Source organism: Trachemys scripta, chromosome 11 (assembly GCF_013100865.1).
Source record: "Trachemys scripta elegans isolate TJP31775 chromosome 11, CAS_Tse_1.0, whole genome shotgun sequence".
Lineage (NCBI taxonomy): Eukaryota > Metazoa > Chordata > Testudines > Emydidae > Trachemys > Trachemys scripta.
In genome coordinates this window covers 25,675,585-25,689,059 of record NC_048308.1, presented here as the reverse complement: position 1 = coordinate 25,689,059, position 13,475 = coordinate 25,675,585, and the positions used below count along the sequence as shown (strand labels likewise).

General features: G+C 39.3%; 1 protein-coding gene across 1 annotated transcript in view; it reads left to right on the top strand.

The window, feature by feature from the left end:
* The window catches only part of NEB (nebulin), a 172,543-nt gene that overhangs the window by 113,377 nt on the left and 45,691 nt on the right, over positions 1-13,475 (top strand). The window contains exons 95-110 of the mRNA XM_034786087.1: positions 216-320; positions 411-515; positions 712-810; positions 1,079-1,189; positions 1,365-1,469; positions 3,141-3,245; positions 4,018-4,122; positions 4,917-5,021; positions 5,329-5,433; positions 6,212-6,316; positions 6,813-6,922; positions 8,903-9,001; position 9,482; positions 11,008-11,112; positions 11,318-11,425; positions 12,723-12,827. Coding sequence (XP_034641978.1) covers positions 216-320; positions 411-515; positions 712-810; positions 1,079-1,189; positions 1,365-1,469; positions 3,141-3,245; positions 4,018-4,122; positions 4,917-5,021; positions 5,329-5,433; positions 6,212-6,316; positions 6,813-6,922; positions 8,903-9,001; position 9,482; positions 11,008-11,112; positions 11,318-11,425; positions 12,723-12,827 — 1,578 coding nt within the window. The remainder of the gene's footprint in view (positions 1-215; positions 321-410; positions 516-711; positions 811-1,078; positions 1,190-1,364; positions 1,470-3,140; positions 3,246-4,017; positions 4,123-4,916; positions 5,022-5,328; positions 5,434-6,211; positions 6,317-6,812; positions 6,923-8,902; positions 9,002-9,481; positions 9,483-11,007; positions 11,113-11,317; positions 11,426-12,722; positions 12,828-13,475) is intronic.

Sequence of the window (13,475 nt, the reverse complement as noted above, 5' to 3'; positions counted from 1 at the left end):
TGTTGTGAAATGTCTTCACCGTAAAAGAACAAAACCTTTCTAGTAAAATGGTTCAATTTTCTCCTGTCCTTCTGTACTATATAGTGCATGGAAGTAGAAGGAAGTCTGCGGTTAACAGAGCAATAGTTATTTATTTTCTGCTAACCCGGATGCTTTGTGTCTTTTGCTTAAGAGTTCTGTTTTTAACACATGGAATACTCTCTCCTTTGGTGCAGAGGCTGTATAGGGAGATATACCACAAAAATAAGGACAAGATTCATACCACCCCTGACACACCGGAAATTCGCCAAGTCAAAGCCACACAGGAAGCTATCAGTGATGTATGTCTCATTTTTCAGTTTTATAAAAAGGAGATGCTTGTTATATTCAGCATGATTAAATATATGTAATATTTTCCCTTTGTCTTTCAGCTGATCTACAAGGCAGATTTCTTTAAGCTGCGAGGACATTTGATTTCCTTGCCATACACCCCTCAAGTGATCCATTGCCGCCACGTTGGAGATATCACAAGTGATGTAAGCAAAGATACCTTGCCATTGAATGTGATGAGCCAAACTCTCTTCCTAGTCACACATGGGCAGATGTCAATGGGAGAAGAATTTGACTTGACATTTAAATTGTATACAAGCTAAAATAATGTGATTGTTTGATTATTCACTTTTTTCCAAAAGGATCAACTTTTAATTTTCTGTTGTTATGATTGCTTCACAGAATAAATACAAAGAGGATCTACACTGGTTGAGGGGCCTGGGTTGCTTCCTATATGATACTCCTGATATGGTCCGTGCTCGTCACTTGCGGGAGCTTTGGGTATGTTCTTTTTTCTGACACACAATTTAGTATTGATTCATTATTTACTGATGCATAGTTGTCAAGATGATCTGTGGTAAGTGCTATGTCAGAATGATTAAGGAACTCAGAGTGTTTCGTGCCATGCTGCTTCAGAACAGTAGATTCAAAGTACTAGCAATAGAGTGTGATGCCGCTGTAGCAGCCATTACCCATGTTAGGCTCCCCTGTACATTTTCTGCTAAGTATACTGCAGCTTCCATATGTGTCATGTTTATTACCTTTTCAGTCTAATTACGTATACACCAATACGGCAAAGAAGATGCGGGATAAATACAGTGTGGTTCTGGACACTCCCGAATACAGGAAAGTTCAGGAGCTGAAGGCACATTTGAGTGAAGTAAGTATTGCATTATTTTATCTGTTAAGGTTGGCAATGATCAAAAGAAGCTCAGATCATCTCACTGGATTTCCTGATGTATTTTAGACCTTATCCTTTCCCAGCTTTGATTAACTAAATGCTAATTGAACATTTGTAACAAAGGAAATAATTGCCAGGCTTTGTCTCCTTTTAGGTGGTTTACAGAGCTGCAGGCAAGAAGCAAAAGACAAAATTCACGTCGATCCTTGATACACCAGATTTCTTACGAGCCAAGAAAGGACAGAAAATACAGAGTCAGGTAAAAATTCTTCCTTAATAGAAAAAGGTCTGGGAATCTGTGTTGATTGTAGAACCATCTTACTACAGTGCTCCCCACAAACCTTCTCAAGTCAACTTAGAAATCTTAGAGATGACTTGTAATAATAATTAATACACATTTTCAAATGACATGATTCTCAGGCTCATGATGTTTCTTTAACAAACATGTCCAGTTCTGTTCATCTGAAGTAGCAGAAATCTTTATTAAACCCCAATACAACGCCATTCAAATTCTCTAAAATCCCAACCCAGGTAGCCAAATAAATCTGTCTTTATTAATGGGCTCATTAACCAGGTAAAATGATATTTTTAATTGATGTGCAGTCTGCCAAGTGATGTGAAAAACCTGCATGTACAGCTTAGACAAATAGGTAGGTCTAGCATGTGCGTGTGTGAACACAGGCAGAGGGTACAAAGAGTTCTTCTCCCTTAAAAAGAACCATTAAATTAAAATTAATGGAGATATCCTATCTCCTAGAACTGGAAGGCACCTTGAAAGGTCATCGAGTCCAGCCCCCTGCCTTCACTAGCAGGACCAAGTACTGATTTTGCCCCAGATCCCCTAAATGGCCCCCTCAAGGATTGAACTCTTAACCCTGGGTTTAGCAGGCCAATGCTCAAACCACTGAGCTATCCCTCCCTTAGTGCATAGGGGCCAGCACAATAAGGCTCCTTGCATTCAGTGTGTAAAAGTTACCTAGAGTGGCTGCAGCACTCAGTGGCTCAAAATAGGCCAGAACCAGAACCCTTCCTGCAAGTGCTAGCACTCAGAGCCTAGCACAAGGTGGACTCCCTTCAGTACTTCTTTAAAGGTATAATTCATACATATGAGCAGTCTCCCCTTAGTGCCTCATGAGGTGCTGTGCCTGCCTTTGTCCTCCATATGTAGAATGTGTGTGCTACGGGGCGGTTCTATGTATTTTGCCACCCCAAGCATGGCAGTGAGGCAGCCTTCGGCAGCGTGCCTGCAGGAGGTCCGCTGGTAACGCAGATTCAGCAGCATGCCTGCGGGAGGTCCGCCGGTCCTGCGCCTTTGGCGTACCCGCGGCTGAATTGCTGCCGAAGCCGGGGAACCGGTGGACTTCCTCCAGGCATGCCGCCGAAGGCAGCCTGACTGCTGCCCTCACAGCGACCGGCAGGCCGCCCCCCGCGGCTTGCCGCCCCTGGTGTGCTACACCTGGACGCTACATCTCCTGCTATCCCCAGTGCTGCATGTGGTTGTCAAAGCCAAAAACTTGCTTTTAATTAGTGCATCTGCCACACTGTTATTAATTTACACCTGGATATGTACCCTGTAGTTTTTCCAGTTACTAAAGGTAAAACCCGATCTTGTAAATAATCAGTAATGTTTTTTTAAAGATGGCCCAGAATAAAAGCTCTTAATAAGGGCCGTGTGAAGGCCACTGCTATTATGCTCCTTTGGGATTTTGATTTGTAAATATTTTGCTGGCATTTATGGAGTAGCCAGAGTATTGAGATGGAAGAAGGATGAGGTTCGGGAGGGCCTGGAAGATAAATGACTGGATTACATTTTCATGATGTCTGTGTGTGCATACGCATTTTCAGCACACAGTCATTTTGTAGGGTTCCCAAGATAAAGTTCATTAGAAATATATTCTTTGAACGTTCTGTTTTTCTTTCCTTGTCACAGTACTTGTATGTAGAGCTAGCCACCAAAGAGAGACCCCATCACCATGTTGGTGATCAGACCCCAGCCTTGATGCTTGCAAAACACGTGAAGGACATGGTCAGTGAGGTAAGATACCTGCGCCCATCTTCAGCACAGTTATACTATGTGAAGGTTCCAATTCTAACATTAATAGAGGTGAGAAGTGTAGAGGTAACAGAATACACCTTTCTTTTATTTTAAATCTTCTGATTCTTAAGTATTACATTTCCTTGTATGATCCCTGGGTAGTTTTTCATTTACTATATAATTCTAACACACAGAAATGTTTTATAAAAGAGAAAAATCATCTGCTTCTAAATGCATATCTGTAATATTCAGACTTATGAAGCCATGGATGTAGCTTTAGCACCTGCCCCCTCACCCCCAATAAAATAAAGTAAATTAAAATAAAATAAAATAAACCCTTTAAGGGCTACATTAATAAATAAAGGAAACCCTGAATTTGGAACAGAACCTGGTTTATGTGTTTATTAAAAGTGGACAAATGTTGTCATGGTACAAAGCTACTCATTAAAGTGATGTTCAACAACTATTATTTTTAACTCTAGCCCCAACCCCCAAAATAAAAAATGTGTCCACCCCTCTGTAAGACATCATGCAGAGCACATTGGTTAGGACCTGGTTCTACACTGTGCTGAACACCTTTCGGGAGCTGCTGAGCAACTTCAACTCCCATTGACTTCAGTGGAAGTTGAATGCACTTAGTATCTTGCAGTAATGACGCTTAACAAAGTGTACTAAATGTAGCTTCCCTGGGTGTTAACACAACATCAGCTGGGCAAATATCTTTGTCACTAATTATATTTTTGTTCTTTTCCCTCCTGCCATCTGATCTTAGAAAAAGTACAAAGTCCAATATGAGAAGATGAAGGACAAGTACACAACTGTCTCTGACACTCCTATCCTCATCAGGGCTAAGAAGGCTTACTGGAATGCTAGTGATGTATGTATCCTGCAGACACCATCACTGACACTTTCTCTCATCTTTCGATAGAGCAGAAAAGGAGCTAGGGAAAATGAACATATGGCAATATATAAAATAAAAACTGCCCGTGCATCCAAATGCCACTATGGTGCATGCTGTATCTGTCACTCCATCTCCATGCTGATCAGAAAATGATGTCAATGAGATTCCTATGTTTGGACTGAAGGCACCATATATCTTCTTATGTTTGTCTTTTTCCAGCCAATCTTGTGTTCAAATGTGCTAGTCAAAAAAAAAAAAAAGAGAGAGAGGGCGAGAGAAATAAATCAGGACAAAATGAATTGCCTCCCTATGTGACATTTACAAATAATATAGATTAGAGTGAAAGTACTGGTGCTGGAAGCAAGCACAGAAATGCTTTTATCCCACTTCTTCATCTCAGTGCTGTTTGATGAATAAACCTCAGTCCTCACTGAGCGTTCATTCCCTTTTACTTAGAATGCAGATTCGGAAAAAAATCAATCTCTGTCTGAGCTGACCTGGGCAAGGATTTGAGGATGAAATGAGTTTTTGTTTCAAGTGTGGAATATTAATTTAAAGTTACTTGTAGATATGTTCTGCTATAGAATGAGATCTGTGGTGTACATTTTTGATTGCAAATTGCCACCTGGGCCATTAAAAATCTGAAAGGCCATATGTATTGGGCTGTCCATCAGGTCAACTTGTTCACTTACACATGTCCAAAATAGAAAGGCAAAAGACCTCCGCTCTGCACTATATAACTAATTTGTTCATATTTTTCTTCTTATCAGCTGCGCTACAAAGAGACCTTTGAGCAGGCAAAGGGTAAATATCACACAGTGAAAGATGCCTTGGATATTGTCTATCATCGCAAGGTCACTGATGACATCAGCAGTGTACGTATACAGCATTTCTAGTCCTGATTAATGTTTGTCATTAACTGTATGAAACTAGAGCTTTTATATTTAATTCCCTCCCAGTGAAAGATCCTGGGCCTAATTCTCATGTACACTAAGGCCACTTTGCATTGCTAGTATGGTGTAAAAGGTTAGTGTAAATGAGAATCGGGCCCCAAATTTCAAGTACGTCTTTGGGGAGACTCAGTAGTGAGAAGTAGGAATGTCATAAAATTGGGTGACTAATGTGTTATGTTTTTGAACTGTTTTACATCATTTGCAACTTTCTTTTCAACTCCTTTTGTAGGTGAAATATAAGGAAAACTATATGAGCCAGTTGGGAATCTGGAGATCTATCCCAGACCGTCCGGAGCACTTGCATCATCGTGCAGTCACAGATGCTATCAGCGATGTGAGTTTGAATGGTTATTGTATATTAGACATTGCATTTTTAAAGCAGATGTCCAAAATGGAGGGCTCTGCAGTGTCCCTTAACTCCTCTCAGGTATCTTCTGCTGAAATGAAATGAAGTTTTGCGGTTGCCTGGCATGTTTTTGGAATCAACAGAGCAAATCAAGTGAATAAGGCCACTGCCTATTGAAAGCAGTGACAAAACTCCCATGGACTTCATTGGAAGTTGAATTGGGCCCTATTTCTGTTGCTTGAACTTGTTTGTCACATGACAAGCCCCTAGCAGCATTTTAGCAGTATTTCTGGCTTATTACAACGTGTGAAAGACACTGGTACTTTTAACTATCTCAGTGGTGATTTTTGGTGAGCATGTTATTGAGACATAAAAACAATGCTCATTTTTTTTCATGGCGTATATTTAATATGTGAAATCCTGTGGCAACACTCCCACTGGAGTCAGGATTTCACCCAATGACTGGGCCAGGCTGTGCTCTCAATTACAACTGTGCAACCCCAATCATTTAACTGAGGTCACAAGCTGGCCCCTTAATTGTATAAAAACAAATGTAGTTAGCAAGGTAATTGATGCAGGAACTCACATAACTATTACTGTTGTGTGTTAGACTTAGATCCGGATGGTATTTCAGCATTGATAAGATCATATTTTTTGTTGCCATCTGAAATTATTCCAAGTTTTTAAATTTCTCTTCTTTCTTTCTTTCTTTCTTTCTTTCTTTCTTTCTTTCTTTCTTTCTTTCTTTCTTTCTTTCTTTCTACAGTTTAAATACAAAGAAGACTTATCATGGCTCAGGGGCTTTGGTTGTTATGCCTGGGATACTCCTGATCTTGCTCTGGCAGAAAAGAACAAAGTCCTCTACAGCGGGGTACGTCAATCTCGTCATGGCATTTGGAAGAATTTTTTTTAAAGTTTGGTTGTGTGATGATTATCTTTTAGCTAAAGGACCAAATTCTGCCCTCTGATATGGATATGAATATCTCAGGACAGAATTTGGTGCAACACATTTTAAATAATCCAAGTTACAGTATCCTACAGATCAGAGTAAAGGAACCTTTTAGTTAATCCTTTCTATCCACTGCCAGTGCAATTGTTCTCTACTGCACATTTTTTAGTGTTTCCAAGTCTAATTTATAATGTCTGAAGGTTTGATGTTTCCATTGCTTTCCTTGGAAGACCATTACAAACAGTAGACTTCTATATCTACAGCTACATTACCCAAGTAATATTTTTCATTTTTAAATGCATTTATATATGCAATAATTCCACTATTCCTTTGATGTAGACATTTTTTCAATTCATATTTTTTCATGGTCTTTCTTTTAATTTTACTCTGGAATGACTAGTTTCTTTGTTTTCTCCAGTGTAAGTACAAGGAGTCATCTGAAAAGACAAAATCTCAGTTTGAGTATGTAGCAGACTGTCCAATTAATAGGCATTTTAAACATGCAACTCAGCTAATGAATGAGGTAAGTACCATAACAGACCTATATAGCATATCATGATAAAGTGGCATCTCAAGGCCCTTCACTAAATTAAAAGTTCATCTGTCTTGCATAGTGGAAAATACATTGAAATAAATGAAAAGCTACTGAAAACAAATGTGTCTTAAAGTTAGACAAAAATGAAGAAGGGCAGGGATGTTCTTGATATCTATAGTAATGAGTAAAGCAGGTGTATAATAACTAAAATAGAGTAACCTTTTGACCCACATTTCAGCAGTAAAAATGCAAAGAGCTCTCAGTTGCTGACCAATAAAGAGTCAGTAACTCAGAAAGGTATCAGTTTTCTTTTTAGCAACAGGGTTTTAAATCAGTAAAACTTGACTTGTGATTGTCATATCAAAATGGTAAAGAATCACACTGAATAAAGAACTTCATTAGCATTAGGAAAACAATACTACCCACAAATCTATTCTATCCATCTCTGTGTTTCACCACAGAGCTTCATGCTAGAATTCCCCAGCCCCTGCTGCAGATTTAAAGAAACAATGCACAATGGTAACCAATTGCAACTGGGCCGAGATTAAAGTAATCTGATAATGTTGCCACTGTGACTCGAACAGATGCTGTATTTTATAAATGATGGACTAAGCCTTTTTAAAACTCTGTTTTTGTGAGCCTAAAGCTGACATATAGATCTCCAGAATATAACCAAACTCAACCTCTAGCACTTTTTGACATGACAGTGATGTTCAGAATATAGCATCTAGATATTTTATTTTACTCAGCTGACATCTTCTCACAGTGGTCACCATTAAAATGTCAACATTTAGTAGCAGATGCAATACAGTATTTCTTTTTATAAGTATAGAAAAAAATGATTGTATTTCCAATACCACTATGTCATAATTGTTCACAATTGCAGATATTACAAAGAACCAGCACATGCTATAAGGGACCTTTTATATCATAGAGTTATCTTTGTTAAACAGCACAAATGAGCTATTTTAATAAGTCAGGCATAAAGATATATTTTTAATGCAGTTGTATGTGTTTAAATAAGCTTGCCAAAAGTGTATTTTACAACATGATTTATAGTGATACATCCCAGTGATATTTACAGAAATGCGGATGATCTAACATTGTATTGAGTGGTGTATATTTGTGCAGTAAGGATTTAATTTTCAATATATTGACCATCTAGGGATGATTCTGAAGTTCTTTTGAATGCAGAATGGGTATTACAAGGCAGCTTAGGAGAGAGTTGCAGAAAGGGGCTGTAGTCTTTTTTTAAGTTTTACCTTGTACCCTTAAATATAAATTTGGGAATTTGTTTTATAAATAAGGCTATGATTATGTCATGGAGGTCACAGAACTCAAGAAATCCGTGACTTCCAGAGACCTTGGTGACATTTTCTGCCCCAGGCTGGAGTTCCCAGCTGGCCCTTCCACAGGTCCCAGACCCCGCCCTGGTCGGGGGACCCCGCAGCTCCCAGCCACAGCAGGCGGAGGGGAACTCCTGCAGAGCTGCGGTAGGCAAGAGGAGCCTGCAGCAGCCCAGTCCCCATGGTGGGGGACCCCGGAGCTCCCAGCCACCATGGGTGGTGCAGGGCCCAGAGCTGCTCAGCTACCGCACAGCGGGACCCCAGAACTCCCACTCACTGTAGCGGCAGGGACCTTGGAGCCCCATTTTGTCAGTGATATTTTTAGTCAAAGTCAGAGACAGGTCACGGGGCTTCCGTAAATTTTTGTTTATTTTAATTCATTCCGTAAATTTTTAAATTTTTGTTTTGCCCGTGACCTGTTCCTGACTTTGACTAAAAATATCACTGACAAAATCTTAGCCTTATTTACAAATTATCCACATTTCCTCTGTTTTTTCTTTCTTTTTCTAATTTGGGTGAGGTCCTGAACAGTATCCTTTTAAATATTATGCACAATAAGATGTCCGCTTTGAAGCTGTTATCTCAGGGTTTTTGTGCCCTCGCCTTTTTACTATGCCTCAATTTAACATACAAATCTGAGTATGAGAAGAGGAAAGATAGTTACAGTTTTGTTGTGGATGAGCCTAGAATCCTACTGGCCGAATGGAGAAATGAACTGAGCAGTCAGTCACTGTAGCAGTGCTGACCAGTGCAAGCAAAATGTGGCTGGATTGCACACAACACACATCTTTATCTGCCTGAAATGTCTATAGCCAATGATGTCACAGTCTCACCTATCATATTCCAGTGTTCTAGTTCAGCGTTATCAGACAGTATCTGTTTTGCCACCCGAAGACCACAGCTGCTTTTTGAGTTAACTAGTTTGTCTTTTCTCTATGTATTCTCATATATTGTGCATCAATTGATATTTGCATGACATCTTTCTCACAGAGACAAGGTGGGTGAGGTAATATCTTCTATTGGACCATCTCCTGTTGGTGAGAGAGACAAGCTTTCAAGCTTACACAGAGGAAGTTGGTCCAATAAAAGATATTACCTCCCCCACCTTCTCTCTCTAATATCCTGCGACTGACAGGGCTACAACAATCCTGCATACATCTTTCTCACCTACAGTCTGATCCAGTGTCCATTGAAATCAATGGAAAGAGTCTGATTGACTTCAGTGGATGTTGGATCATGCACTTATTCTTGACTATGTTTCTTTTTTTTTTAAATGATTTTTACACTTATTTTTTCCATCTACTTTGCAAATATAAGGCAACTGTGAGCTTGTTCGATTGATTAAATGCCCTTTTGGTCTAAGATTTATTCTTATTTTCCAAAAGGTATTTCAATGTTCCGATTGTTTTAAGGAGTTGGTAAATCATTGCAGGCCCTACAAATTGGCACCATTCATTAAAAATGCATGTTTAAAATTATATGGATGTATATTGTCCAGGCATGCAATGATGTGAGTACACACTATGCTTGCTTAAATCTCACCACTCTGAATGTGACTGTAATCTAAAGCTGTACTGTTCATTGGCTTCACGAGTATCTTTTGTGCTTCACTGCTCTTTTCATGGACAGAAAAAATACAAGTCTAGCGCCAAGTTGTTCCTGCAACATGGATGTAATGAAATTCTGAGACCAGATATGCTGACAGCACTTTACAACACAAACTTGTGGAGCCAGGTAATGTGAATGGCTGCTGTTGCAGGAAGGCATTATACACACAATTTAGCTGCTTGAATTTTTAAACATTTTAATATTTATGAATTCTCTGAATTTCTACTGAACTTGAGCTCGAATGTTTCCCCATGCATTTGCTATTCTTTACTTGGTAATGTAGCATCTGAAATTACACCTATTATTCTCTGGGCCTGATCCAGCTCCCATAGGAGCCTGAACTGGCTTTCCATTCATCTACTGGGCCATATTGTAACCCTCAGTAAAAAATGTTAATAGTGAATATTTCCTAACATAGTTCATGGGCCAAATCCTGCAAATTCTTACATATGTGAGTAACTTTACTCATGTTCCTAAGTGTTTGCAGGATGAAGCTGTGAAAGTGGCATTGTATCCCATCCATCACCCAGGAACCTGTTGTGCCATCCTTTCTCATACTGAGTGTTACCGTGCCCTGTGCACAGTCCCCTTGACAGAATTGGCTCATGAATGTAATTTAAACCTAAGGAAGCATTTATTTTATGCATTTATCTGCAGCTCTGCACTGAAAACGGTATGGAGTCCCACCATCCCAGGTGGAGCATTGGGAGTCATAGTGTCTCCAGAAGACCCATACTTTTCAGAGCTCTACAGTAGTGCAAGGAGGAGTGCAGTGTACTCTTGCCACTGGGCGGGAGGAGAATCTCAGAGTTCTATTTTACACCTTCAGGCCGATGTACTTGCAGTGCCAGACTGTGGAGCTCTTATTCACATTGGAATCAGCATGAGACCACATGCGGGAGTAATTCACACAAGCAGGCCCAGATGCTCCAATATGAATAAGGGCTTCATGCAGTCTGGCTCATAGGGCTACATTCTGTCTATGCATGCATGCCCAGCTTCCACTGACTTCAGTGGGAGATGGGTCCATACATTGCAGTATGCAAACTTAACATGATTGTGTCTCTTCTTGAAGATGTTTTCTTGTTTCATATAGTTAATGTCCTCTTCTTTTCTCCCATTAGTTCAAATACAAGAGGCAGTATGAAATGCAGAAGGACAAGTTTACTTCAATTGTGGATACCCCAGAACATCTGAGGACTGCAAAAGTCAACAAGCAAATCAGTGAGGTAAGTATAATTACCATAATATCATAATGCTAAATATATCTTAAGTACATCTTCCTGCTCTGAATTGTGACCTTTGAAGTATCCTAATTAAAAAATTGAGTCCTCCTCAGCCACAATATAATATTTTTCAATTTGACTTTTTAAAAAACACTTAAATTGTGCCTGGTTAGCCAGAATAATATGATTTAACAATTTTTACCCTCAGATTATTTACAAGATGGAATTTGAGAAGGCCAAGTCTAAAGGGTACACCACAATCCATGACACCCCTCTCTTACTACTTATGCGCAAGGTCAAAGACAGAATAAGTGATGTAAGTAAACTATGCCTGGTATATGATATCAGTATGATGCACAATTAACCTTTATTTTACTACACAATACCATTTATTTCTACCTTGTAGGTAATGCTGCCATAACAACTAGCCTCTTATTAGAATATATCAGTATTATTTTAATTCAAATTTCCTCCTGTCACATCTGACACATTCACAGGCAATATAACAATGTTTTGAAAAGCTATAATCATTCATGTAGCTTTTCAGCGAAGTTCATGGGATAATGATGGGTGGAATAGAACAGTTCTTACCTGTAATGAAAGCTGCAGGCTGAGCTATTATCTTTTTAGGGCGCAGGTCTGGGCATCTGGTTTCTTGGTTTCTCTCTCTGCGTTGGCCAGTAGCTTTTGTGTTGCCTTGGATTAATCACTGTCACGCCATTTTCTCATCCGTACTGTGGGGATAATAAATACCCCAGAACAGTGTTCTGAGGCTAAATTAATTAATGTATGTAAAAGACTTTTGAAATTCTCAGATGAATGGTGCTATAGAAAAGAAAGGATGAAAGTATAGGAGAGCAAGGCCGGTCCAATGGTTATAGCACTCCTCTAGGAATTGAGAGGTCCAGGTACAAGTCCCTGCTTTGCTACAGACTTCCTGTGTGACCGTGGGCAAGTCACTCAGTTGTTTTGTGCTTCAGATCCTTATCTGTAAAATCAGGATAATAGGATTTCCCATCCTCATAAATACATTAAAAGATTGTGAGGTACGTGGATACAACAGTAATGAGGGCCATATAGATGAGAAGTAGAAAGTATTAATATTATCTAGTTGCCCATACACAATTCTGAAGGACAAAAATTTTCAAAGGTGGCAGTGATTTGGAGTATCTACATTTTTGAAAGCTCAACTTGAGCCCCCTTAAAGAAGCCTGATTTTCAGAAAGTGCCGAGCACCCACTCTCTGAGAATCAGGCCCCTTTAAAGTATCTTGTATTGGGCACCCAACAATGAAGGCACCCAGAATAATTAGTCACTTGAAAATCTTGGCCAAAAGTTTCAGCACAAGTTAGTGTGGACTGTGTATTTCATGTTGAATTAAATTGATACATCTTTGTTTCCATGCAAATGGAACTCCAGCTGAAGACAGTGTATCTTTTGTGCGTGGAATGGCTGAAAACAAGATCTATGGATGCGTCTTCCTTTTCTGTTATAATTTTTAATTAAACAATTAGGGGAATTGCCTAAAAGTAGAATTCCACATACTGTTGTTGTTTTACTTTCATTGAGTTGTAGCACATAAATAAATACTCAGAATATGTTTCTTTCACTAGCTGAAATACAAAGAAGTTTATGAGAAGAATAAGTCTCATTGCAACATTGTACCAGATGCTCTTCATATTAAAGTTGCCAAAGCTGCCTACAAAGTAAACAGCAATGTGAGTTCAGTGCTATTAATGCTTTTCACTTTTATCGTCAATGGCTTGTATTTCAAAGGACTCTATGGGAATTAGGCACTCACCTTCCATTGAAATTCATTGGGACTGTGGGCCCCTTTATGTTCTTTTTTGAAAATCACAGCCAGTATATAGAAAATTTTATTCAGAACATCTCCATTAAGTGTGGATTTTGCTGAAACCCCCAACATGGTCTTTGTGTTCTTTTGCTTAACAGATAATTTTGATGATCTTTGAAGAATGTGGTGTTTTATCACAAGCTGAAATGAAATGCTGAATTTACAAAGCATTATCCATGCACACAGAATTTCCAACATGTAGCACAAACACCAATTATTCCTCAGGCACCTCCTAATTCCTCAGGCATGGAGGTGTAGGTGCTCCTAGTATTTTCCATGCTAATTTATTTAATCTTGTAGCTAGCATAAATTCTACATAGGAAGGGCTGAAGGGCTTCACACCATTGGAGGGGGGTCCAGGATGCACTGAGATGGCTAGTGAGATAACACATCCACTTTCTTCAAGGCCATGCCCACTTTTCAATCCGGCATATGCTCCTTCAACCTGGCAGGGAAAAAATAAGCACAAATAGACTTCTTCTGCATTGTCCATGACTCAGAAGAGAAGCAC